General features: G+C 35.9%; 1 protein-coding gene across 7 annotated transcripts; it reads left to right on the top strand.

The window, feature by feature from the left end:
* The first annotated feature begins 438 nt into the window (after nt 1–438).
* On the top strand, nt 439–27,253 carry LOC109033383 (uncharacterized). 7 transcript variants are annotated; one of them, XM_072305136.1, is made up of 10 exons: nt 1,723–1,813; nt 2,384–2,453; nt 4,334–4,609; nt 7,846–7,995; nt 9,157–9,408; nt 12,632–12,772; nt 13,675–13,768; nt 15,403–15,622; nt 17,099–17,158; nt 20,193–27,253. In XM_072305136.1, the coding sequence occupies exons 3-10, from the start codon at nt 4,469–4,471 to the stop codon at nt 20,455–20,457; spliced, it is 1,323 nt and encodes a 440-aa protein (XP_072161237.1). In that variant the 5' UTR covers nt 1,723–1,813; nt 2,384–2,453; nt 4,334–4,468; the 3' UTR covers nt 20,458–27,253. The 7 variants fall into 7 exon arrangements, with proteins under 7 accessions (XP_018901521.2, XP_018901520.2, XP_018901522.2 ...); XM_019045976.2 differs by lacking the exons at nt 1,723–1,813; nt 2,384–2,453 and adding an exon at nt 439–1,156 and having other exon boundaries at nt 9,157–9,372; XM_019045975.2 differs by lacking the exons at nt 1,723–1,813; nt 2,384–2,453 and adding an exon at nt 445–1,156.
* Nucleotides 27,254–27,570: the final 317 nt, after the last annotated feature.

Raw genomic sequence — 27,570 nt, 5'->3', positions numbered from 1 at the left:
CCCCATAAATGAGATTGCAGCCCCCCCTCCCTCCCTGACGCGTCGTCACAGGAAACGCGGGAACTCCGGGACTTCATGACTTCCGGTTGGCGGTCCGACGGTTGTTTTTACGTAGTTCTGATTTGAAAATTTTATCTCGTGTTTGCTTCCTCTCCATTTTCACTGATGTTTGTGTGTGATGAAAAGTAGGTAGCGCTTAAAAAAACGCGGGCGTGAAAAAGAGAGGGAGGCGTATCGTGCCGGGATTGAATTTCTCGGGACGGGGTTTTGACGTAGTGTCGGGTTGGGGGTCAAAGGCTTATCTACGCACAACTAATAGAGCTCGAGACGCACTGGTAATTATGCAGGGAGAACGTATTATTGATTATTGATTTTTTGTGATAACTCATCACGGCGGACGACGGAAAAAATCCACGTATCTGTAAACAGGCTATAACTCTTTTAACTGGAGCAGCGAGAATCCGAACGTGTGATGTTGCAAGATATTTTTTGTCTCTTTCTTCGCGTTATGTTTTTTTGTCTCTCTCGTTTTGTTCTCTTTTTCCCCATTTTGTTCCAATTATGGACAGCGAATAAAAATCTCGTAACTTGAGTGGTTTCTTTTCGCGTCTGTATTATTTAGTTGCGAGCCTAAATTTTGGTGACGTGTGGACAATGCGCGCTTTAACGTGAAACGTTACTTATCGCCTTGTATCGTGCTCCGCGCTGTTTTCATTTTTCACGCGGCTTTTCGGGAAAATAATGACGTAATCGCGCGAAAAACGATGAAAGATAAACGCGGGCCTCGGACGCTCACTCAATTAAGTTCAAATTTCGTGTTCACATTGGAGAGGAAATTTTATTGGTCCTCCCCCTATTAACTAATATGGCGCAGGCCGAAAAGGAAAAACGCCGCAGCTGCAAATTCATACCCGAATGGATGTCTAGAGAGGAATTTTCATCCTGGCTCATTTCCGTGGACTATGATAAACATAAGGCTTATTGTCTTTTGTGTAAAAAGTTATTTCCTGTGAGCCATGGCGGTCTCCATGACGTAAAAGCCCATGCTAAGGGGAAACGGCACATTATACTACAACAGCAACACCAACAATCACAACTCAAACTGGATCGCCCGAATTTTATCGATATCACACCATTTTCGAATTTGTGCACCGAGGTACGTCGTGTCCTCCGAAATTTTGGAATTATTTTCTCATTTTGAATTCGGTCGTCCTGTATTTCGAATCCGTTGCGCTTCTCGCTGTTGAGTTAATGACCTCTTACTGCCTATTCGATCGGGTGAAAGTCTTCGTTCGGTAACATGGGTTCTTTCTGAGTGTTTTCCTTGTGACTGTCGTCTTTCTGGGACGAAATATTACCGTAAGCTGCAATTGTGGTTATTTTTGTGTGAAATTTATCGTTTAATTTTATCAAGTGTGCTTTTATTGTGCAACGAGCGGCTGGATTCGTGAATTGGAGGCTATGCCATTTTGTCTGAAGTCTGTGACTCCCTTGGATTGTTTTTATTATGGCCAAGGGTAGTTTTACTCACCCACCCTATCGTTTTGGATAATTTTTCGTGTGTAGTGCGTGGAATTTCTTCGATTTTAACTTATCTTAGTGTCGAATTTCTTCCCATTGAATATTATCAATGTCGATATTTCTTCTTGTGCTCTGGAGTCGGTGTGGTTCTTTATCTACTCATTTTATTTTTGTAGAATCCTAATCATCAACCCTAAAGGTTCTTGTCTATTTTACCCCAAGCCCATTATCAATCCATTTTGAAATTTTCAAGTTTTAACCTTTTCTGCATTTGCTGTCGCGCTCCAATCAGGTATGAAATTTTTGTTCGCTTTTGATAAGTCTCAGGATGCTTCTCATTTTAATTACTGGAAGTGAAATAAATTATCAACATAATATTGTATGAAACTTTGAGGAAGATTTTCTCTGAATCAGGTTATGCTTCGGTAGTGAGTGTAGTATGCGACCATCGTTGGGGTACTATCTGTGACAATGGGCATAATTTCTGTCTGAATCCATTTGATAATTCATCACCAGAAGAGAATACACCAATTTGACCGTTGCATCAGTCCTTGTTATTACTCTTTATTTTTGACAATCGGCATTTCAGTAAGATTCACTCATCACTCTGAGCTGGTGAATTCGTGGTCTAGTATCATCTTCTTTGCCGTCACATTTTTGTATTGATTTGAAGGTTATTTTTAAAATAAGCAATTTTTTAAGTAGTTTTTCAACTTCCACCCTATCACTTTCTAGGGATACAGTTCTCTGTTATTTTTACGTTCCATTGCAATTTGTTCCTTTGGAGGTGAATGCTCAGTGAGGAGCCCTCCAATTATGCACAGAATTTGATGTCATACAGTCATGCTCATTGATGTTTCAGTTCTGATCAAAAGAATGTTCTAAGAGCTTCCATTTTTCCAGTTGGAACCCATCAAATTCAAAATGATGAGGTAACCATGAGGAAATATTTTTACCTACTCTGTTGAACGGTCTCCTGCGTAGGGTGATTTCCTGAGCGATTCTCTATGTAGTTGTTTTCACTGAAGGCGGTTCTTATCCATCATATAATTTTCGGAAGTTGGAAAGCTCTAAGTACCAGGCTCACAGATCAAATAGCTGATTATTAAGTGATAAAAATGTTTAGTCTTATTATGGTGTGGTACCAGTTGGCATCAAGTAATTTCACCAGTACTTAGCTGCCACAGCTTGTTGAATTTACTTAGGAGCCAGTTTGGTTCTTCAGTAGGCAATTACAATTCACTCCAACTTATCAGTTGTTTGTGACTCAGTGTGATACTGATCACGAAAATAAATTCAAACGACAGTCGTGCCATTTTTCCGTGTCCTTACAACTAAGAACTTCCATTTCCTTCTGACTCAGTGAATAAGCCATCGTTAAGAGTCACTCAATTCCAAAAATTCTTGCTTGAACTGCAAGCTCCTCGAGCAAGATAGAAGTATTTTTTACTAGTTGGGGCAGGTTCCGATTTTCCCCTGCATTCTTAGAACTTGTCTGAGTCACCTGCCTTGATGGGCAGCTGAAATTGTAGAGGTAATTTTCAAGTATATTGGTAGAGCTTAATTTACTTGGAAAAGATTGACAGAATCACTTTTTCATAGAATCCCACAATTGATTAATGGCAGTATGAAGGTTTCGATAGGTACATTAAGTTTGACACAGACTCTAAAATTTCACTGAAACGCTCCTCTTAAACTGGATAACTAGAACTTTCTGGCATGCCTGATTTGTATTGTTTTGGATTATGTAATAGTGGATATGGCGGATAGACTTCTGTATTTGCATTTGTCGAAAATTGGTATTCATTGGCCAACCTTAAGCCTCAGAATCACATTTGGATTGTTGCTTGTACTTAGGGCTCGTTCAATCCGAAATCCATGCAGCCAACTAGACGTCCCCTAAGTACTTAATTTGTCCCTAACATTTTTCAATTGTCATAACAGCTTGGTTATTCCTGTTTACATACTTCAGTAATTTTATACCCAACAGCTTACTCATCTTATTGATGCAGATGATGCAGTAATGTAATGATTCAACCTCACCTCTAATACGTGCATCTCAGTGGCAGCATTTCCATATTTCCACGCCCACTTCAATTTTAGAAGGCAACTAAATGCATATCATCGGCTTAAATTCTCAAAGGATGACAATGAAATGATGAAAATACTCAAATGAAATTTAAAGCCTGAAGTAATATTGATTTGTTCTCTCTCAAAAAGAAATAAGCGCAGACATTTTGGATCGTTGCAATTGAGATTTGCGGTTTCATTATTTGCATGTGTTTGTGCTGGATGGCTCAAATATTACAGCAATAATAACCAATCATATTTTTGTAAGCAGTTCTTGAAGGTGTTTTCAGAGTGCAAAAAAAAAAAAATCTTGAAGAATCTCATTTTCTACGAATGGTTGCATCCAAGTCAATCGTGCTCCAACTTCTTGCCAAATTTAATTCGTTTTAAGCAGAAAAGAACCAAGCCACATCAGCTATTGCCAGATATCAACTGGGCAATTTAATTTTTTACAATAGAACAATCGTGCGGATTCCTTTGAAATTGTTAATGAGTTTGCTTCATACTATGCAGAAAATTAACTGAAATTTACTCAAAAAATCCACACAATCGTTTTTACATGAAAAATAATTTCCCTATTAAATTTGGCAATAGCTGATGTGACTAAGTTCCCCTCTGCTTTGTGCGGTCCATTTGATTGTCAGTGTGCATTTTTTGTCACTGCCAAAAATTAAAAGAAGTTGAATCTCTGGTATTACCTAGCTCTCTTCCCTGTGCTAACTTCTTTATTCTCTACTTTCAGAGAAGTTCGAAGGAAATAGAATTAGTGGGAGACTCTCCAACGGAGGAACGTAGCAATAAAAGCTGGTCGAAAAGTGAACCAGAACAGAGCCGCTCTCCAGGAGCCGGTGGTGGTGAGCAAAACCAAGGCAGCGCAATGGCGGGCCTGGAGCTCTACTGTCTGCGCTGGAAGTACCACCACTCGAATCTCCAGACCATGTTTTCACAGCTGCTTGAGCGTGAGAGTTTCTGCGATGTTACACTGGCCTGCGAAGGGAAAACATTGCGAGCGCATAAGGTAAATTTTCTCCTATTCTGCACTTTCAACTTGCCTTTGCATTTGATCCTATCAGATGCAGGTGGTCTTAGGAGAAAAGTTGTCCCGAAGCCTCCTTACCAGGCTGGATCGTTTTTTATTATTTTATCTTGGTACCTTACCATTTTTATAATATTAATTATTTAAAAAGAACCAAGGCATTATATTAATTACTGATTACACAAGTGGTAAATGAAGCAATCAGTACATCATACATTGCCTAGGTTCTTTAAATAATTAATGTTAAGTAATGGCATTGTTTCAGCACAACTCTATATTTTCATAAGGTTTATACAAAGAATACGCTCTGTTAAGTCATTTGATGCTGAGAGATTTTGAAAGAAAAGTGTCCGAAAATTATCAATTGATGATCGACTATCGAAAGGTTCTCCTAAGTAAGTGCTGAGGAGCCACCTTAAAACGACTTAATAAACTTAATCGGCTTCAAAAGATATAATATCTGATTGTTGGTTAAGAAAAATATAGGTTGTCTTCCATTCAAAATCTTTCATCTCTGTTGCAGCCATGGATGGCAAAAAGTTAAAATTGAAAACATGGAGGCTTCAGAGGGCCCCTCTGAAAATATATCCCTCTTTAAATAGTCAAAATGAAAAATTTGTCAGACCAAAATAGCCTTATTTCAGTCTAAGAAATCGATCTCCAAAGTCTCTGTCATTAAATTTATGACATCATGTACTGAAATCTTCAACAACATACCAAAAATTGATTTTGATATTTGTAGGCATGTACTCTCAATGTTTTCCTGTGTTCAAATCCCCTCTCAAAGAAAAAAGCAATCGGAGTGGAAAATTTTCTAAATCGAAATTACATTGAGTCACAGATTATCTCCTTCGAAATGAGCCAAGATTTATTGGATTATCTCGCCTCCTTGTGCACGTGTGGAAAGTCAAAAGTGTCGGGTTTTATCAAAAAAACAAATTTTAATCTTTTTCAAGAGGAAAACATCTCCGTCACTAATTTGAGTAAACAGGTCGGCTGTCAAATATTTATTGGATGAATTCCAGGAATTTCAGGAAAAGAATATGCGTGTCAGTTTCTCCTCAAAATGCTCTTCAAAAGTTATTTTTTTGCGTTCGATTTTCAAAGATCAACTCGAACAAGTACCCAAGCATTGGATGAGATTAAAAAATTATCAGAAAGTTGAAAGTTCAAGCACTCTTGTCTAATTTTTTTTCTTTTCCCCCATCCACCTCAGGCCCCACTCATCCCCTCTTCTTGCTCTCATCTGCCAGTTTATTGTTTCTGGAAAATATTCCTTTTTTTTTTCTTTTTTCATTTTGAAATCGAAGGGGGGCATAGAAAGAGAGGAGAGAATCAGGAAGAAGAGAGCTAACTTCTATCACATTTCATGAATCATGAATATTACTTAAGTGTTTCAAAATAGAAAATGGAGATAACAGTTCAAATTATATCTCAAGCACTCCACGTGGAAAGAGTTGATCTCTCGTTTCACGTACATTTTCTGCTTTAAAATTTCCTCCCATTTTTAGTAGCAGTTTAAATAGAAGTTGCCTGAAGAAAATTTTGGATAGGGAAGGAGGGGCACTGCTTTCAACAGCAATGAATGAACAATTTTACACTGAATCAAACACACAGTGGAAAAATCACCATCTCCATAGTTGAGATAGTTTTTGGCTGTCTTTCAAGATTTTTGAAATCTGCTCGTTAATGTGTTGAAAGTTCTAATTGTTTCATGGCCTTCTCCCCTAGGAAAAATTTGAGAATTCAATTATCCTATCATATGTGCAGTGAAGTTTACCAAAATTACCACGGCCAGGAAAAATTTGAAAAAGTCAGAGATTTATGAGGTTTCAGGATAAGAACTCATCAATTTTTGTGATGCAGTAAAAAGGATACCTTTCAGTCAAAAGTTAGGATATTATGACTTATTAAGTCTCAAAAAACCAGTGATAAGTTGGGGAACTTCTAAATTTGACTTTTTTTTTCACATTTTTTCCATTAAGCTCTGTTTTCATGAAAAGTTAAAATCTTATATTTTTTTTTTTATCCCATATGTTTCGATTTGGTTTTTTAGATCCTTTCACTTCTCCCCCTCCCCTCAAAAAAACCTGCATCATCTGCTCTATGTCAGGTTATGACAGCCTTGAAAAATCTGGTATGAAATGTCAAAAGTAATATCAATATTTTGCCCCTGAATTTTACTTTTAACTTTTAAATTATTTTTTTGTTGTCTTGCCAGAACTCCCCGCTGAAAATTTGCAAGACCCAACATCATTTCAGTAAACAAAACTTTGACCTGGTGAAAGCAAATCATACTATATTTACATAACATCTCCTTTTTTGCGCTCTCTTAAAAATAGGCAGAATGGATGAAATGAGCTTACTGTTAATTATGATGCAAACATTAGAACTGCTGTCACTCTTTCCTCATGGCTTTTTCCTCCTAAGGCAACGTTGCCTGCTTGCATTAAAATGTCTCTATTTCTCTCATTTTACTTTCTCCCTTATTAAATTTGGTCATCAACTTAGCGTATCTGACAGTTAATGCTCTTTTCCTCTTGAAGATGAGTATTAGACAGGATAAATGTCTAGGACACTATACAACTCACCCTAAAAATATGGCTCAAGATTCTTTCACACAATCTCTCCAGCTCTGCCAGCATTCTTTGATAAATTTGACTGAGTAGCATGATCTAGCTTGACATGATTGAAATTAAATTTTCAATTGCAAAGTATTTCCCAGCACAGTGGTATGGCTTCACATTTTTATATGAAATAATCAACGGAGGAAATGGAATGCTGGCTGGATCATGCAGGAATTAATAAAAGGGAACAAAAGTTTCATAGAAAGAAAGGTTGTGCAGACCTTTTAGAAAATTATGAAAATTATTTAGACCTTAGGTTTAAATTAATGAGAGGATGTCTACAGGTCTGGAGAACGGGAATAGCAGGACTTGCCAGGGAATTTTATGAGGTTAGGGAAATCAGGGAAACTTCACGTAAAACACCGGAAACCTGAAAAATGATAAGATTTAAAATCAGAAAAAACATCAGCGTCATTCACACAATCAAGTTTGGTTAGGGGCTCAATACTCTAAGTTTCAATCTGAATAGTGATTAGGGGAAAATTTCTTTGAAAATTTATTTTTGTGAAGCACAATCAGAATTTTTCTTGCATGGCTTATCTGAATTTTTTTCTGATACCTGCATCTTATTTTTTCCATTTTTGTTTGCAGGTCATGTTATCTGCTTGCAGCACGTACTTTGATCACATATTCTCACAACACGAAGAGAACAACCCTATTGTAATTTTGAAAGACGTTAAGTTTGCTGATATCAAAGCTTTGGTGCATTTCATGTATAAAGGAGAAATCAATGTCGAAAATGTGAGTAATCATCATATTAATCATAAGGCTTTTTGAATAAGATGTAATACATTCTCTAAGGTATGTTATCTTAATCTCTCTTTCCTATTGTGACTCAGAATGTATGTACACAACCCTTCCCCCTAAGGATTCTCTCAAAAATTACTCAGCCAACAAAATGAGTGCAAAGAAAACTGTAATAGTCCTTGACACATTTAAAAAGATAAACATTGCATAAATGTGGGAAACAATTATAAGAATAACAATAAAACCTGAAATGTTTCGGCTGATCCCTTAATCCTTATCAATCAGATGTAACTAAAACAAATTGAAAACTATAAAAGTCAATCAAAACCTGTATGGCTTGAGGAAATAAATTACTGATTACTTATAAAGATTATGTTAGGTCAGTATTGAATTATTATAGTCCATTTCAGATTACTTTTCCTCTTTTGCTGTTTGTGCGGGATAGGGAATTACATACATACAACAAAAGTGGAATAGTAATCTGAAATGGACTCCAGTTATTAGAAATTTCTTTTCTCCGGACATACTAGTTTTGTTCTATTCTCATAGGTATTTTAAAGTTTTTTTTTTGTTTTTGTCTGATCGATAACAGCTGTGTAATTTGCAGTAACGTTTCAGGCGCTTTTCACCTTTTTTAAACTTGTTTCCTGCTTTTAGCTTAGATTTTTATTTATATTCTCTTGAAACTGAGCTCCAGTGAATTATGATGGACCAAAAATATCCTGTTTTACATGCATCGTCTCTGTACATCTGTTTCTTTGTTAATTTTGTAAGAAGAGTATCACCAGACATTTTTTTACCAAATTTTTCAGGAAATATATTTGAAAATATAAGAAAAAAAATGCCAAGAACTATGCAATACTTGACAATGATCAGTCGTCCCTTAAATAAGTAAAAAATTTCAGGAGGCATCAATAACAATTTCAGTTTTATCATTGATGCATTGATACCTTAATTGGTTACTACTGTTCTTCAGTTTTACTTGAACTTTTTAAAAAAACCGCTTACAAAACCATTGGAAGTGGAATCGTGCATTTTGCAAATGATACAAATAATGCTGTTAGATTTTAAAATGAGCGCATCTTTCGAGGTTATTCTACAGTTAAGAATTTAGTTTTTTGTGCTTCTCAGTAACCTGTCTGTTTGATTTTCCAGTCTAATCTATCATCATTACTCAAAACTGCAGAAGAGCTGCGTATCAAAGGTCTAGCCGAGGTTTCGTGGCGAGAAATGTCGGAAGACGAGCCAGCAACGAAAAAACCGAGAGTCGAAAGGACAGAGAACTCACAGGCGCAGCACCAATCATCACAACAGTCAAGTCAACAACAGGAGCAAGGATCAGGACGGCAATCATCACATTTTAGTCCCAAAGTAACATCCGTTTCGGGCAATGTGACCGACTTTAAGGTAGCTTTACTAACCGCACCCTGCTTTAACTAACTGAGGAAAATCGAAGGCTCATGACTTGTTAAGGAATCGAAACGCTAAGTTCATGTCCTTTCGTTCATTCAAACTGGGCTTTATTGGCAAAAATCTTCATTTTGTTTATTCAATTATTTATTGATCTAATTTTAATCCAAATTTACAATGCAATGGAGAATTTGCAAGGGTCTGAAATTTGATGAATTTCCTGTTTAAGTGGAATCCTCTGAGTATACTGAACACGAAGATACCCTTGATTCATAAATTGAGCAATTATTAGAGGAGATATGACAAAATAACCGATTCCGCTAAAATACATGTGTTTAAATGGGAAATGCCGCCAGATGACGTCACAAGGCGGCACATTTTCTCACTTTTAAATCAATTTTTCTCCAATTTCCCATGTCAGAAAAAAATTATGAAAAATATTGCGAACTCAGCTCATTAGGCACTTTCACATGAAGCAATAAAAAAATTGCGTGCAAATTCTCCATTACTAACTAATAAAAAGGAAAAGACTTAAAAACAGAGAATAATGAGAAAAGAGAAACAAAGAACTACCGTAGTGAAAAGGCGGACATGGGATAGAAATATCATCTAATTAATTCATGAAAAAATACCTTGACGAACCTCCTTTTAAGAAAAAAATTGGATAAAGAATGAAACTTGATAACATTTAAAAGGAGAAACAGAGTTGTTTTTATGAATTCATGGTCATATCATGAACTTTTCATTGCAACTTAAGGGAATGGTATGCAAAATTTTAATGAATGGATAGAGTTAACATCTTTACTAAGGGCTGAGATTTTGTGAGGATTGCATGAAAAATTTTTCCACTCACAAGAGTATCCATCCTTAGATTTCAGGGCCATTAAAGCTTTTTAACGTTGAAAACCTTGCACCTTTGGTTGAGGGGAAACAATAATCTTGCCTTTGTACATTTTCTCACTAAGTCTATTGTCCAAGAAAGTCCAAAGGTATACCTAATATCAAGCCTTAACCTGCTTTGGAAGAAAGTTCTATTTCTTAATAGACTGCTCGAAAAGGTTTGAATTTAAGCATCATGAGATATTTTTCTCTATCAAAATTTTACGTCAAACACGAACAGTGCAACAAAAATTTCTGCGAGTAACTACCATTCAAGATATTAAAGTTTTTCTGTGCACAAATTCAAACTTTCTGCATGTAAAAAAACCATAATCTACCTCAGGTGAATCGCGCACTAAACATTTCCGTAATAGTCTATGGGGGATGAACATAAGGCAACCTCAATCTTGACGCTCCGGCTCAGCTGTCGATTGTTGTTGCCACTTTGGACAACACAGGGCAAGAGTGCAACTGTTTATTAAGAAACCTGCCCAAATAGCTGCAGTGCGTCATTTGATTCATGTAGACTCAGGTTTTTCTCGTGATATGAATGAGAGATTCAAATTTTTCATAACCAGTGCTGAATAAAAATGTTAATATCTTGGTCAAGAGTTTATTTCATTAATCTGTGCGTAGAATCGTGTGCTACGTTACTTTTGAGGGAAAAATAACGCGTACCATAATGCTTAATTTCATACCTCGTTTAGTGGTCCATTTTACTTACGAGTTGCTCGCAACTTGGCTGACTTTTAACGTCTTTTGTTCTCACAAATTCACACTTGTTCATGTGGATAACCTTAAATTGGCAAGGATTCAACAAAAATTAGCCTTACTAAATTAGATGTTGTCTGATTTCCTTCCATGATTTATTTTTTCAATAAAAATGTAAAGATCATTCTGACTTGAAATGGTGCTAGTATATTCGTTTTAAGCATGCGGAAATGCACCTGAAGTTTCTAGGCATCATCAGACATTGTTTGGTTTTTACCGAAAAAATAAAACTTGAGAATGAATATTGCAATGTAAAATACTGCTAGGCTGATTCCTTTTATATCCATCCGATGCATCTTCTTCACTGTTCTCAATGCTACATTTGGACTACATTTTGCAATTTGGAACTATAAATTCTAGCCTGGTTTAAAAACAACGTATGTGCCTTTTGTTTCCCTAAGCACATAAGTGTTTTTCCAGAAGAGCCAGAATTCATAGTTCCAAAATGCAGTCCATTTCTCCTGCCACCTTATTGTGGAAAACTGTATCGTCTTCTCCCAAAACGTCTGATAGTCAAAGAATTTTAAAAGACTTGATCTGCGATAAATCAGACTTTTGCTTTTGCTTTGCAACTCAAGAGTCCTCTAGACAGCCCTTCGCACGTCTAAGACTTCTGTAGAATTTTGAAAGCTTTGAGAACATCAAGGCTTTTAGAACTGAATGCAGCTTCTACTTTGCAAATGTATTTAGCAGGGAGCACATTCATTGGTGATGGAATAAAAGGGAGAGAAAAAAATACATATATCTTTGTATGTTTTTTCTCTCTTACTGTAACAAAATTGAATTATTCCTTAAAATAGGACAACACTATCATCTGGCAAAACGGTTAAAAGGAGTCTTACACGAACAGTTTGGCACAAAGCTGCACAATCATCAAACCAGAATTCATAAGTTGAAGTTCAAAAAAAAAAAAAACATTTTGGAGTTGAAGAGGTTTTGGGTTTTGTGTTCCACTTTTTGAGGCTTAACATGGGTCGTTAGACGAAGTATAATTATACTTATTTTTTTGACAAAATTTCATAAGGAAAATAATCACACAACAGACAGTGTAGAGATCGACTCTCCAAACTAGCGTTTGTTTAGAATTAACATTTGTTTAATGGCAAAAAAACGAATGATGCCATTTGTATGAGCGAATCTTCATTTGAACTGTGTTAAAAATACTTGTTACCATCTCATCCAGGTGTTGATCTCCAGATTTCCTGTCTTGTAAATCGTTTTCTACGTAAGATTTTACAGAGAAAACATGGGACTTTTTTTCTATTTCAGACCTCATGTAGTCACCCATTAGCATCATAATGAACTTATCCGCTCACAAATCATCCAATGGGACACTAATGCAAGTTTTTTGTTGAAAACTTAAATATTAAATTTTTAACCGGAGGAAAATCCCCCTTCAAAGCAATTTGCCTTTTGAAGTCCCTTTCCGATGTGCAATCAACCATCAGCACCCTGTCAAAATTGAATGATGCATAATGAATGATTATGTATCAAAGGAATTTAGTCTCTCAAATAAATCACTAAACTTATCAAGTCGTTCATAGGAATTTTCTGTTTGTTTCAATTTCAGACTGAACCTAATAAAGATGAAAATGGTGACGGAGACTCAGAATCAGAGTCGCAAAACTGGGAATCAAATCCGAAAGGAGAAGACCATTACGGAGATGATGACGAACATTTGCCACATGAACCTGAAATGGATTTAGATGAAGTAAGCTTGCCCGTGGGTCTTTTTCACATTCATTGATTCAAAACGGATTTTTTCATATATCTTGTTTGAAAAATAATTTTCCATTAGATATAATTGAAATATCTTAAATTTTGAATTAAAAACTTTATTTGAATCAGTGAGATCGAAAACACATCAACTCGAAAAAATGAAAATAATGAAGGCAGACACAAAACTGCACAGTAGGTAAAAAAGTTACTCCAAAAAAAAAGACTTTTGGTGCCGAAAGACAAGTACTTAAGAACATGTTAAAGGTCCAAGCTGGAACAAATGTACTAACTTCATACCCATCTTAAAAATTGACTGTCTTCAATAAAAATTGAGTTTTTTCGAGTTATCGAGTTGGTGTGTTTTCGAACTCACTGATTCAATTATGATAGAATGAACAAATCTATACAGTTTTCAAACTAGACTGCACTTTAAATCAGGGTGTCTTCTATCAGTATAAACTGGAAAATCCAAGGAAATTTGATGTTATCAGAAAATGTCAGGAAAATCGGGCATGGATCAGGAAAGTCTGAGTGCTTAAAACATTTTTCGAACATTTGATTCAATCAATCAAATATGTTGACTTTCTAAGCATGTGAAGCTTCAATTTACTTGTACAAACAATCAGAAAATCTCGTCTAAACTATCATGAAAATCCAAGCATTTAATTTTAATAGACACCCTGGAAATCTACTGGTCAACCGGCAAATCATGAATTTGTCATGTGATGATCACAAACCGTGAAATGAATTATTTTCGTTCGTTTTTGATCAGACTTGAATAAAATAAAACATGTCTGATGGCTTTATGGATAAATTCATCAGCTATCTGTGATCAACATTAAAACTTGTTTATGAAGTTTTGTCTCATGATTTCATTCTTATACTATTTTGCAGTCAAGTCACTTGCCTCACATGGAATCGTACTCAAGTCTAGCAGAAGAGGATCCACCTGGCGGAGAATCAACGCACCAGTCCTCAGTAGCACCAGGTTAGCCAGATCTTATCAGATCTGTAGTTTTATTGAACATGCAGGCTTATTGATATTGATAATTTTTATCTCTGCGATCCTAAAATTTTTAATTATTTTGGTGAAAAACAGTAATATGGCAAATCTCTGAGTATCCATAAAACTCCTGTAATATCCTTGAAAATTGAAGTAGTCTTTTGCATGAATGGTCCAGCAAAAACTTGAGTACTCAGAGAGAGTATGGACGTGTCAAGATATGGAGCTCTAAGGGCCGATAAAGGCAGCCAACCTTCTAACACCAAAAACCGCTTCTACGTGAAGCTGACAAAGTTGGGTCTTAATAGAGAACTTATACAAGGAGAGTACGGACATGTAGAAATTAGAGTACCTTTATACTGAGAGTAAAGACAATATGAATCCATTTTTGACTGGTTCCCTTATTTTAGGCCTCCATAGTGTCACAAACGGGAATGAAGATTAAAAATATTCACCAATTGCAAAGATTACAAAGTGAAATGGACCAGGGAATTAGGGATATGGCAAGGAACAAACGGAATGAGAAAAGGAATGGAGATAGGAATTCGGGAATGAGTTGATCAAAAATTACAAAAAACATTCAAGTTGTGTTTGTGATATCCCTGAGCTATGTTGTCTCAACTCTGTCTATGGAGGAACTAGTCAAAATAAGGAGCTCATGGGGCCCAAAAGGCCAGCCAAACTTCTGACATATAAAATGTCTGCCAACCTTCGGATTCCGATATTAAACTGAGATGGCCAAGAAGTTCTAGTAGGAGCGTTCATCCGCCAAAAAGAGCAAGTTTACGCAAAAACAAGTCAAATACATGCTTTAAAAACAACCGGTCATAACAATTGTAGTATTAAATCACTCTAAATAATTTGAATTCACATGTTGGCCGCTCTTTTGGGCCCTAAAAGCCCCATGACCTAACCTCAAAATTACCGATACATCCATACTCTCCCTACGTAGGTACTCCAGCAGAAACCATCTATAACTGCCTATAAAAAGCTTTCACTTTGCTTTTCTACAAAGCCAAATTCTTTATTTAAAAATCAGCCACAAATTCAAAATAGTTAAGGTTGTATGATTCAATTGGTCATCTAAAACAAAATTTTTGTGTATGTGTGACGGTCCTCAGTAAAAGGTACCAGAGTCCACAAAAACTGTAAATTGTGTTATTGATACCATAGTATAGAAGAAGATTCTACAAACATTTGAAGACAAAAAGTGCCTGAAGATATCTAACCAAATAGGAGTCATGGCGGTTCGCAGTTTGCTGAACAAAAAACCTAGTTCGGGCACAATGTGATAAAAAAATTGTATCCATTATGTTCAGGGCACAGATTTGCCAGATTTTAATGCAATCTCTCACTCAATTTTGACACTGAAACTGAATGAACTGCTCACAATATGGTCTCGAAAATATTTTTAAAAGTTTTCCGTTGAAATATCAAAATCCAATTTTTCGATCCAACTCAACAAGAATCACTGTACCTACCAGAAATTTTTCCTTCTAGGACCAAGGTCCCTTCTCCTGTGGATAGTGCCAAATAATATGTTAAAGTCCCTTTTACTTATGGTATCATGAATCCTGTGCACATTTTCTGGTCTTAAACGGAGAGGAGTTCTGTTACAGATCTTAGCGGATACTCAGATGTAATTAAGATGAACGACTATATCGAATCCGGAGGAAGGCGGCCTCACTTCTGGGAGGAGCCTTGGACCAAGAGAGTAATGGAAGCAATAAAGAACAAGGAATTAGAAATGAAAGTTGCCGCAGAGCTCATGGGAGTCTCCTACGGTACACTTTATGGAAGATATCGAGATGCCTATGGCTGCCTTAAACATCCTTACAGGTTAGTCAGTTGAGCAATCAATACTTTTTTTCTCTTGTCAAAACATCCAAACTTACCTCAAATTATGTACAAATTACAGTCGCTTTATGCTGAGAGTACCGCAATGCAGAATCCATTTCTGATAGGCTTCTGTTGTTAGGCTTCATGAATGTCATGAACGGCGAAAAGATTCCACCTTCGCCAATTTTAAAGATTATAACCGGAAATAGATTAGAGAACTAAATGTACAGCAGGGAACAAACGTAATGAGAGAGGGATGTAGGTAAGGAATCCAGGAATGAATTGATCGAAGATTACAATAAACGCTACAAACTGTATAATCTGCCTGGCTGTTAGTGACATCTATGCCCCAAGATTGCGCGATATTTGGTATGAAGAGGTAGTGTAAGTGGGTTTTCAACGTTTAAACTTTCATTTTAAAACATCTGAAAGTACATTCACGGATTCCAATCAATCCCCGTGAATGGGTCCAGCTTGCCTTGAAAAAAAACTCCTCCCACAAGCAGCCTAGTTTTAGCATATTATTCTCTCAGTTTCTATCAAAATTTTGAGATTATGTTGAGCCAATTCACATGAATATTTATAACATAGTTTTAATTAGTCTATTTGCAACCAAGTTAATTAAGGCAGAGATTAGAAGATCGTTGGAAAAAGATCTAGATTGTTTTTTTTTCTCATTTTTTTCCTCTTTCATTGAAAGTAACATTTGAAGAAAAAGAAAACTAAAAGATCATGTAAAATGAAATCTAGAACACTTGCTCATGGTGTCACAGTAGCTCTCATTCCAAGCACCATAGAAGTATGAGGTTTTTGTAAATATTCACTTAGAGTGAACACAAGTAATGTTTCAATTTTTTGAGCTTCTATGGACACCAGCTTTTGTCCAGCTTTTTTTTTGTTGTTTTGTTATCCTGCTTGCCACGACAGTTTTTGTGATTTACTTCAAAAGTTTTTGAAAAATTGAATCAATAATTGGTTTTTAGAATTCAATCATACAATTTGGTTCAAAAAAATTGTATTCTATTTTATACTTGAGTGTAATGATCCTTGAGACCAAGAAATGAGAAGTAGCTGCACATCCTTAGGCTGGAAAGTGAGCAAGACGGAAGATATCACTCGCTCTTGCTCCTGTTTCAATAAATCTGTTTTACCGCAGTTTCCTCTGCTGGTAATTTTAAAAAATAATCTCTGTTGTAATCACTCAATTTTCATAGGTTTTTTAAAGGTGATTTAGTGAAAATTTAGAAGAATTACCTACCAGAATATATTGTCCCCCATCCATCCTGTAATACCACATCCTCCTCTACCTTTGCTATAACCCTACATCCCCCTATTTCTAACCTCTACCACATCTTTCGTTTCTAACAACTGCATGCACTTACGGAGGCTTCATTTGGTTCATGGGGATGTTTTTTTGCGAGAATTCAGTACCTTTATTTAATCTCCATTTACTTCCCTTTTTCTGACACACAATAGGCTAGAGGTCCTGTCAGGGAAAGAACCACCCTCCCGTCTGTTGTACGGCAGTTTCCCTAGGTGAGTCCCGTGTCAAATTAAATCACTAACTTCCTCATGGTGGATCCATATGCTTTAGTTCAGTTGTCAGTGTTTTGCCGCCATATCCGTTCACTCATGATTGCTGAGGCTCTGCGATTGAGCTGCAGCGTTCTACCTTCTCGTGTAAAACATGGTTTCTAAAACTAGGATTTATCCGGGAATGAAATATTTAAGGGAAAATCTGGGAATTTCTTGTTCTATCGCTTGGAGACCATTTCGTTTTCAAATTTTGGAGAAATTTTAAGTACCTCTTCAATACAGTTTATGTTTATCGCACCTCAGCCACTATTATCGTCCTCTTGAATGACATATTTGAACCTTCAAATCATCATACTATTAAAGAGGCATTCATTGACCAAGGAATGTAAACATCAGGAACGCTTTTAGAGTTAAAAATTTGAATGTGTGCCACAGTATTGGTTGAAAGATGAAACAAACTCAATATTCATATCTAGAAATCCGTAGCATTATATAGTTTTCTCCAAGAAAATCCTCGTAGAATTGGGAGAAAACTTCTGTTTCTCACGAAGGAATAAGCTCCTGAAAATCAGGGAACAAGCATAGTCAAGAATTTCAGACACCATGCTGTAAAGTCCCGAAAGCTACCTGGGCGGGAAAGTCCAATTTTTAGGAGCCAAATCAACTTTTTGCATGCTGTATGCTAGTTTGATCCACGTCTCTGTCCTGTTCTCGAATCCTCTCATTCTCAGGCTGTGCCGCCATGCTGGAAACAGTCTGTTGACTGCTGCTCTGCGATATTGAGATTGAAAAAATTGGCAGGGTGTGACAACTAGATGCCCCAGTAGCCATGTTCTCCCCCCCCCCCCATTTTTGGGCGCCTTAGTCCAATTTCTAGGCACATTTGGCTCATGGCGCCCGAGGCAGGCAGTGTTTGGAACTAGTTTAATACAACCAATGTGCATACTTTTCCCTAAAACAAAAATCCCTCGAGATCTCACTTTAAGTTGTTGTCTGGGTATGCACATCATAATTAAATCAGTAGCTTGTAAATGGGTGTCAGTAGAAAATTTCCATTTTTTGTGTGCAATTTTTGGCCTTTGGAAGGGTACTTACGTATTTTCTAAAAAATTCTTCTTATTTTTGGGGAGGTAGGGGGAAAAAGGAACGTCTCTAAATTTTTGTCTTATTGTAAAGGCTCTTTACTTCCATAACGAAAGTGTGTGAAGGTTTTCCCCCATTTTCTTAAAAACAAGGCGTACTTTAGATCAAAATTTTAAATTTGCCTAAGAGGGCAACAAACATTTTCCTGCGGAAAAAATTACTTCAGAACTTACAAACAAATATTAACGAATCCTTCCAATACTTTAAAAAAATGTAGTCATCCTGCTAGACAAGAAAATTAGTTTTTTGCCGCTACTGTAAAATGTAGTCTTGTCGACTAACATTTTCCTGCCAAAAATCGATTCAACTTTTTCTTAGATGAGCAAAATTTGCATCCATAATTCATGCAGAGGAATTTTCAATGTTCAAGTTTTGAGTTCAAAATAAAACATATAAAACAGATTCATAGAAAAATAGTATTTTCAAACTTAGCACACTTCATAAACGATGAAAATAGGTTAAAGTCAAGTCAATCGGGTGGTTTAATTAGAAGCTACCTTAGTTAAATTGGAATAATAATCTTGTAAATTGTTACTGAAGAAAAAAGGTTCAGTGTTGACCTTACCCTTTATTATCACCATACTCCACTTATCGTCTCAGAAATGGGGCAACATTTTTGGTTTCAATATCTATCATATCCTGTAGCGCCCTCTCCCACCTTAGTTTCTGCTACTTTCCCTTTTATTCAATACTTTCTGTTGTAATCTCTTGAATTTTTTGGTGTCGTTACATGATTCTGAAATTCAAAATGAAATGCAAATAAATATGTGACTGAGCCATTGAAAAAGAAATTTTAACTGTAGATGAAGAAGCAAAAGAAAATTAAATGAGTATCTTTATCATTGCTCTTTGTACAGTTATTGCATAGTTCCCATTTAAGTCAATTTCTTGGAAGATTTGATAGTTTGAGGACAGGAAATCACGAATGAACGAATGTAGATTTGCAAATTGTAGATAATTTCAATGAGAAAAGTTTACTCCAGGATCGTCCAAAAATGGCCTTTGCTCAAATATCCTCTAAATTTTGAACGGAATTAAATGTCTGTTCTCATTCAAGAATTATCGATGAAATAATGTCTAGACTTTCATTTGTCACCGAAGGAAATATTTATGTACCATGTATTATTAGAAGCTTAAATAGTCAGCAATGCTAAATTCAGGGTTTCCAGGAGTCAAAAAAACCTGGAAACTCAGGGAATTCATGCAACCTGGAAAAGTATGGGAAAGTCAAGGAATTTTGAGAACATTGCTCAGCATAAGTCAGCGTAAATAAAATGAAACAAATCCACATGGAAGTTTTGTTCAAAGGTCAGAGAATTCGAACGTTTTATAGTCAGGGAAAAACATAAGAAGTCTGGAAAGTCAGTGAATCACAAACTCATGAAATTATAGATACCCTGTAAATCTTGCTTTCCTCTAAAACAGCTGCAGGCTGATTATTGAAATTGATAGACAAAACTATAGATAAAAAAGATCAAAGGGATATGAAGGGATCCTTTTGTTGGAAGTGAGTGGTTGCAATGGTCAAAGAAGGTAGATAATAGATTAACTGACGGCAACCCACGAGAGACCCCATAGTTGACCCATCAATTATGCCCTTAGTCTATAAGAAGCACCCATTTCAACCATTAGGATCACTCCATACTCCCTATGTCTTATTTGTCTCCAGCTTTGTCTATCAATCTCAACAATTAGTCCGCTGCATTGACGTACCTATGATTTAGAAAAAATGAAAAACAAATTGAAAACTAAATTCTTAACTCTAAGAAAATGCAATAACAAATCAAGTGAAGACTTGTATTTTCACTATAAGACACATTTTTAAAAGGGTCATAAAAGGTGCTGCAACTTCGGACAAACATTTTCACCAATTTATGCTTTGTTTTTACAGAGTTAGAGAATTCTGGGCTGAGCAGGGTCCTGCGGAGGTGTTAGCAAAATTGCAACGCAAGGAGATCACACTGTTCCGAGCGGCGGAGATGCTGAATGTGACTGTGACGACACTGGCCAACTACTTATCTACGCTGCGCCCATCTGGCGAGGTGCAGCCTGACCTGGAGGAAGAAGCCTATGATGACCGGATAGCAGACTCACGGCAAGAGCTTCACAGCTCCGATCTCCTCATCCTCTCTAATGGCACTGGGGCAGAGCACTGAAAATTGGCCCGACGGCGGTGGCTGGTTAAGTCGCTTTTTCGGAGGTAGTGCTGCTCCCGTCCGCCGTCGTTAACTGTGAAGCCCAATAGCTGCTGTTTTGCCCTCTGAGGTGGCATCAGCAATCTTCTCCAAAGATACACCAATAGACAGGGCCTAGTTTCAATTATTGCACTATGATGGAATCACTTTGATTGGGTGAGACGCTAGCTCACAGGAAGCAAATCTGAGGCGGCTAGGCTAATTAGCTCAACTCGTATCAAGTTTTGTGCAATTTTGACTTCAACCTTTTGAAATATGCTGGCTTCCTCAGTCCTTCCATTAAAGTAGGAGGCAGAAGCTCTGAGAATCAGGAATGACCAAAACTTTTGAGACAACTCAGATTTTTTTGAAAGATTTTTCAACAGAGCCAATAGAAGTACCTAGCTCTAGCACGATGTAGATTTTTCCAAAAATCAAAAGAATCTTTTCGTGGCAAAACTTCAAGCCGCTCCAGAAAATGGGAACACCAACCTTTCAAGCAAGTTTTGTTGGAATGATGTACTGTGTCTCAGATGAACTTCTTGTCAAATGCCAGTAACGTCCAAAAACAAGGGAGCTTTAATTTTATTATTCAAAAACATAATTGTTTAAGCCCTCCAAATCAACATATTTTGTCTGTTGAAAGACAAAAAAATATTCAATCCTGCTCTAATATTGCAATGTCTTGATATGATAAAATGAAGCAGGAAAAAAAAATTTAAATTGGTTCCAAAAATAATTTTTACCATCTATGTGGAACGAAGAATCATACATTTCCTGGCACCCTCTTCTCTCATATTTTTGTTTCTTTGAATTACCCCAGGTGTCTGTTCCCATTAATTATTTGCACGTGTGTAGCTACTTTCTTATCCTTTCATTGGTCGATGTCCTTCATCAGTGATCAAAAAGCATTTCGGGTCAAATAAAAAAGGCTGCTTAACATCACAAAACTTCATAGGTAAAACTGTTTTATTGCCTCAACAGAGTAAGCGGAGGCAATTCCTTATCGTTTATTAGTGAAGGAAGAGGTGATATTTTTTATTTGTTGTCTGAAAACTTGTTGACTGGTCTTACAAAAGTGCACCCTTGAAGTTTTTCCATTTATTTTTAAATGAACCCTGCATCAGATAAAGAATATGTTTTTATTTCCTAGCGTCCTAGAGGAATTGTGAACGTTTACCAAAAACTATTTACTTTCAAATTAAGTGCAAATTCAAACCACCAAACTTGTTTTATTTTATTTATTTTTTTTTTGTTCACGGAGAAATGACATTTTGTGTTTTCAGTGTATTTTACTCCTTTAGTTCTTAAGAAACTGAACCGTGACTTTTCCTCTCAATGGATTCCACCCGCTGATATCACCAAAGTTCAGATTATCCTTACTCTTGTAATTATTGACTGATTAAATCAGTACTCTGACTCGAGTCTTGAGTCGTTTCTTCTGCTGCGAGCTGCATTTTCCTAGTTTTGAATAATCGCCGCCTGGCGTAACAAACTCAGAGACTTTCGCCTGAAAACCTCCAGGGCCCTGGTGAACGAGCAACACTTGTAGAGACCAAGTTCTTCAAGAGGTTCATGGAGCAGCTATCTCTGATTTGCGCAGATTCTGGGAAAATGTGGTTTTGCTAAAATATCTTTGGTCTGGGGTCCTGTGTTTTCTTTTTACCTTGGTTCTTCTGTTCTTTGAAATGAAATGACTTTTCAATTGCCTTAAAAAGACAATTGTAGTTAGAGAAGTTTAGACTATTTGCTTTTGTGTATCTTTTTGAATCTAAAAGATTTTAACTAGTTACTTTGTACACATTTACGCATGCACTTATCACTCGTAAGTTTATAGGAAGTGCTTTTTCTTTTATTTTATGAAAACACGAGAGTTTTGTAAATTGATTACTGTAACTGTTGCAAGAAAACATTTTATTTTGGTTGTCAGTCATTTTTGGGAAGAGATGTAAGGCTACCTTCACTCAGAAAAAATTTCTCCGAAGCCTTTAAAATCTTAAAGGAGTAACCTATGAATTGCTTACTTTTTCCAATGGTTCATAACAATTATATTTTAATTGGCTCAGTGGCCCCATTTTTTTTAAAAAATTCATTTTCTGAAAGTACGAGGTGAATCAAGCCTCTAGGATTTTTTAAAATTTAAATGGCAAAGAAACCCTGTTTCAAAAATGCCAAAATTGGGACCTTTTTGAAATGATAATTTAAGCGGGCTCTGATGACTTAGCCAGGCGGGGAAACGGGGTTTGCTGATTGGCTAAACTCGGCTTCAGGCACCGCCTTACTACGTCAACATGGATTCAAATTAGTCAGATTTTGATCAGCTTCTTCTCTCCATAGAAATGATTTTTTGAATTTTCAATGATTCCTTTGGGTTTTTCACAAAATTTAACACGGGAGAAACCATTCTACAACCCTGCACCCCTACAAAAATTTCTTGCCACTGCCCCATTGCATCGAAGTGCCAGCAGCAAGCTTTTTGAAAGTTAACGTTCTCTTATATTTAGAAGCACTTTCTCTCATGAATTGGTTGTCCCATCAAAAGTTCAATTTTCAAAAATCCTGGTTTACGCCTTATTAAAAAAACTTTAAAATTCACTCAGCTTTTTTAATGTGAGGACTGAAACTCAATCATCGTGGTTTATTTTTTTTTTTCTTTTTATAGTTTTTATCAATTTTATCAATTATATCAATTTTATCAATGGCTTTACATCACTGATTTCCTTCACTGAATCTTTCATATTCTTGGACAATGATTTCTAACTTGCCTGATGTAGTTTCAATCATTTGCTAAGTAGATACTGTCGAGATAATTTTTCTCGTGATGATGTAGGAAATAATTTGTATTTGGACAAGTTCAGTTGTTGTAAAATTCCTCAAACAATGAACAATTGATCAAAATTTCAAGAGATTGTAAAAACTGACCGTAGATTTTTTTTTTTTTATTACAGAGAAGGTTTTATTTATTTAGACATAAATGGAGGTTAGAGGCCTGCAATTCAGAAAAGTGCAATTTTTTTCTTCTATTTAAGCTTTTAAGTTTTTAGTCAAAGTTAATATAAATTTCTTTTCAAAATTCGTTTGATCTCCCTGAAAATGATTGAACATCCGCAGTTGAAAAGATTAGAAATAAATGCCGTTGCGAAATCTCAATCTGAATGTGTGTTCTTTATGCTAAGTTGCATCATTTGCACCATCAAATTTTCTTGAAGACTTACCATAACTCAGATGTTTTATCTCAGTTTAGTCGGTAGCTTTCATTTCCTTTGATTTGATAGCTGCAGCAAGCTCCATCAATATGCGGCTTTTAACCAATTTTGAAAATTGAACATCTAAGTCTCGTTATCTGCTTTTATTTGAAGCAGCAGCCCTCTGGAACTCTGCAGCATATTGTATTGAAAAATATAACCATTGTATTATACAGCTCAGTAGCTGAGGAAGGTATAGTTTGATGGTGTGATGGTGTCTAGTTTAAAAAATTGTTGCTAAGTCAAGATGAAATCTGTAAAACAGAACCCTCGGACATAATAACTACTTCGTATTGTTAAGTTTAGCAAATGAAGAAAACTATTTATTTGTAATCATAGTTTGTGCCAAGGCAAATGAAGATTTCCTGATTTTTTTTTTCTTCTTTTTTTTTCATCTGGTAATTTTTAGTTGCCGGGCCACATTGTCCATTTTATGCTTGTTATATCGTTAGGAAGTATGGAAGCTGGCGTGTCAGTATTGTGGTTTTTTTTTTTCTCCCCCCTCAAAAAGTAATGTATTTTAATTCTGTAAATAGCACCCCACTAGTAGATCAATGTCTGATGCTCGTCAGTCTGTACATTTAATTAATTATTAATTAATTAATTATTTTATCGTAGCCTTTTTTAAACTATGCTTAGGTCTGTATAGTATATTCCAACTGCATCTGAACTGCACATATCCTTAGTTTTGGTTTAGGAGTAGAGTGGAAAAAAACAGAAACTCTCGTCTACTTTGCTGAAAGTTCTATCTTTTTCTAATTTTATAATTAAATATTTCCTTATGAATAGGAAAAAGTTGATTTGTCGCAAACAGTGCTCAATATTTTTGCATAAAAATATTTTCAGGGTGTCAACAGGGTCGGGAGAAATATCAGGGAGAGTAATTTTATTGGAAAATATCGGTCGAAATAGAGGAATCTCTTTTTGGGGACAGAAATATTTTCCTCTGCTTGATTTTTCTCCATTTTTCAAATTTATTTGTCTGTTGGAATGAAAAAGTTATCAGACGTTGATTAATTTAAAGGGGAGTCCTTTGAGTTGTCTATGTAAGTAATAGTAACATTGTTCAGCTTTCAAAGCATAGGAATTTGCACACCTAAGCCTGTAGACACTCTGAGAATATTGCATTCCAGTGTGCTTGCCCTTGAGTACCAAAAATAGACCATCCGTCTAACTGACAACTTGTAAATCAAAGTTACATGGACATATTTATACAAAGTAGTCTATCTACATCATTTATAATAGAGTTAGACCGCTTTTTTATAATTATGACTGTTTAGATTTTTGAACAGCTAGTCCTAACTCTGTTGAAATATTGATGATTCTTCCTGAAAATTTAAAAAAGCACTTAAGAAAGGTCGATTTCTCTCTTCTCAGATAATATCAAAATCGATACCGCACTTACTTGTTTATTATGTGTATTACGCGCGAGTAAATACGGTATCAATGAATTATTGTCTATTTCACTGCAAGCAACTGTCATCTCTGCAAAGTATTTTTATGAATCAACTTTTCATAGACAGTGCGAAAAAAATTAAGTACAATGTACGACAGACTTTTTTCTTTTTTTTTTTTCATTAAGTTGTTTCGATTTTTATCTTGCATTTTTAAATGATAGTGTTCTTATCAAGACTTAAGACATCCTGGGTTTGATCAGGCAATCAGCTAGAGCCTTGCCTGATTCGTTCTGATAGTTACCTAATTGACTGATCCTGTAGAATTACTGATTTGAGTTTAGCAATTTCCTGATCCACGAGAGCGACTCATACTTTGCAAAACACCTCGTCTCATGTCTCACTCATGCACTGCTTTTTGTACATACTCCTGCATCACTGAAGCGGAGGCTCGCAACCCTTGTTCCAAAACAAATGTACATATATATTTTACTACATGCAAACATTCATACTTAATACATTTATATTTTTTTTATTTATTTATTTCCCTCTGTGTTTCTTGTCTATTATATAGATTTAAAGCCTTCTATGCACAGCTTGAGTAGAGCTGCAAGATGCAACATGACGAAGAATTACTGTAAGCTTTTTTGGCGTGTTTTCACTTGGATCTACCTAACCTCAAACTTTGTAATTTTTTGTGCAAGCCCAATTTAAATGAGGAAGCAGTGGTCTCTTAATTATCTTAATTGAATCAGTGAGAATGAAAACACACCAACTTGGCAACTCAAAAATGCTCAATTTTCATTAAAAACAGTCAATTTTCATAAAGGTCACTGAAGTTAACGCATCTGTTATTGTTCGGACCTTTGAAGTGCCCTCAAGTACTAGTTTCTCGGCACCAAATATATTTTTTTCGGACTAGCTTCTTCACCTACTGTGCAGTTTTGTGTGTGTCTTGATTATTTTCATTTTTTCTAGTTGGTGTGTTTTCGTTCTCACTGATTCAAATGTAATTACTTATTCGCCTTACTTGATGGGCAAAAATGAGAGCGGTTCTTTCCATTTCCTTGACAAAGAAATAAAGGGGGAATGTCCATTTATTAGGCCAAAACCAGGACACTAGGCAGGAGACCACTGTTTTCTCTCGTCACGCTTGCAGCCGGTGAGCCATTGCATCAGAATTATTGCCCTTAAATCCTAATTCTGTCGCTAATAATTCAATACTCATTTTATTTTAGTGTTAAGTACTCAACAACCAGTGAATCGTCCCTGCTTCTATCGTTACATAGTCTATTAAAATTGAACCTTGTGAGTTCCATCCTCGAAGAGATTTTACCGTCAAATTTCGGAGGAGAGCAGCTAGTCCGCTTTTGCTGAAAGTGTGCCGAAACAGACAAATCAATTAATCATCACCCTATGTTCCTTTTTGTGCCCTGTTATGCCAGATGCTTTTTTTAGTTTAGTACATTTTCTCTTACCTTATGAGCCGCACTGTCATGCCGAAGAAGTACGCTATATGAACTTTCAAGTGTTGCGAAATGTCTCCCAATAATGTATTTATTTTTGAAAAAAACTAGTAAACATTTGCCTTGAAATTTTCTGATATATTGCATGAATCAAATTCTTTGAGTTAAAAAAAGAGTAATTTTCTCAAAATTCAAATACTATCAGAAAGAATTTTCCAATACTCCAATGATCTTTTGGCAGCATACCCCCCCCCCCCTTTTCTCCTTTTGATTGTATGAATTTAAACGCTTTTTATGGGTCAAATCTGATCAAGTCCCAGAGAATATTTATTTTGTATTTAAATACTGTAAATTTTTTCTTTTTCCTTTGATGCTTTCAAATCGTGAAATTTCCGTTTTTTTCTCTTAAAACTTTTCCCTAGTCCGCATGATTAGGTTTAGCCAACATTAAAAAATGCATAATTACGTTGTAATCAATCCATGACTCTGTTGTTATATTTACCCACTGTATCCGTTCTTTACAATCATCGCACCTATCAATCTCGAACTTTCACCCCACAAATTTTTTTCTTTGTCAAGGAAGTATTATTCTTGTGGAAAAAAGTGTATTATTTTTTTTTTAGAAAGGATATTTTTCGTCGCTGGAATCAATAAATCTTTGCATAATTTTGTATGTTCTGACATCTTTATTTTACTGACTTAATGGAAAATAAATAAAACTTTTGTTCGTATTAAATGACAACCCATGTCGATTCTTTGTCGAAAAGAGAGCTTTCAAATACTATGTAATTGTCTCAGAGGGTAGGAGCTTCAGACTTGCCTAACAGTGCATCGTTGAAAGAGATAAAAATTATACTCATGTCAGGGTGTCTACTAACTCAAAAAACTGGACAAAAGAACCAGGAAGATATATGAGAAATAAACACTTCAAAGGGAAGACGAAGCTGATTAAAGCCTGACCAATCAGGGACTAGTCGTGATAATGCATGT

Source organism: Bemisia tabaci, chromosome 10 (assembly GCF_918797505.1).
Source record: "Bemisia tabaci chromosome 10, PGI_BMITA_v3".
Lineage (NCBI taxonomy): Eukaryota > Metazoa > Arthropoda > Insecta > Hemiptera > Aleyrodidae > Bemisia > Bemisia tabaci.
Note: the sequence above shows the minus strand (reverse complement) of the source record. Positions and strands in the feature narration are given on the sequence as shown.

What these genes read in the sequence shown, in the direction of transcription:
- LOC109033383 (XM_019045975.2), top strand. Translation starts at nt 866, where the DNA reads ATGGCGCAGGCCGAAAAGGAAAAACGCCGCAGCTGCAAATTCATACCC. An exon ending in AAACATTGCGAGCGCATAAG is followed by an intron (nt 4,610 to 7,845) that starts GTAAATTTTCTC and finishes TTTTGTTTGCAG; the next exon opens with GTCATGTTATCTGCTTGCAG. An exon ending in GCAATGTGACCGACTTTAAG is followed by an intron (nt 9,409 to 12,631) that starts GTAGCTTTACTA and finishes TTTCAATTTCAG; the next exon opens with ACTGAACCTAATAAAGATGA.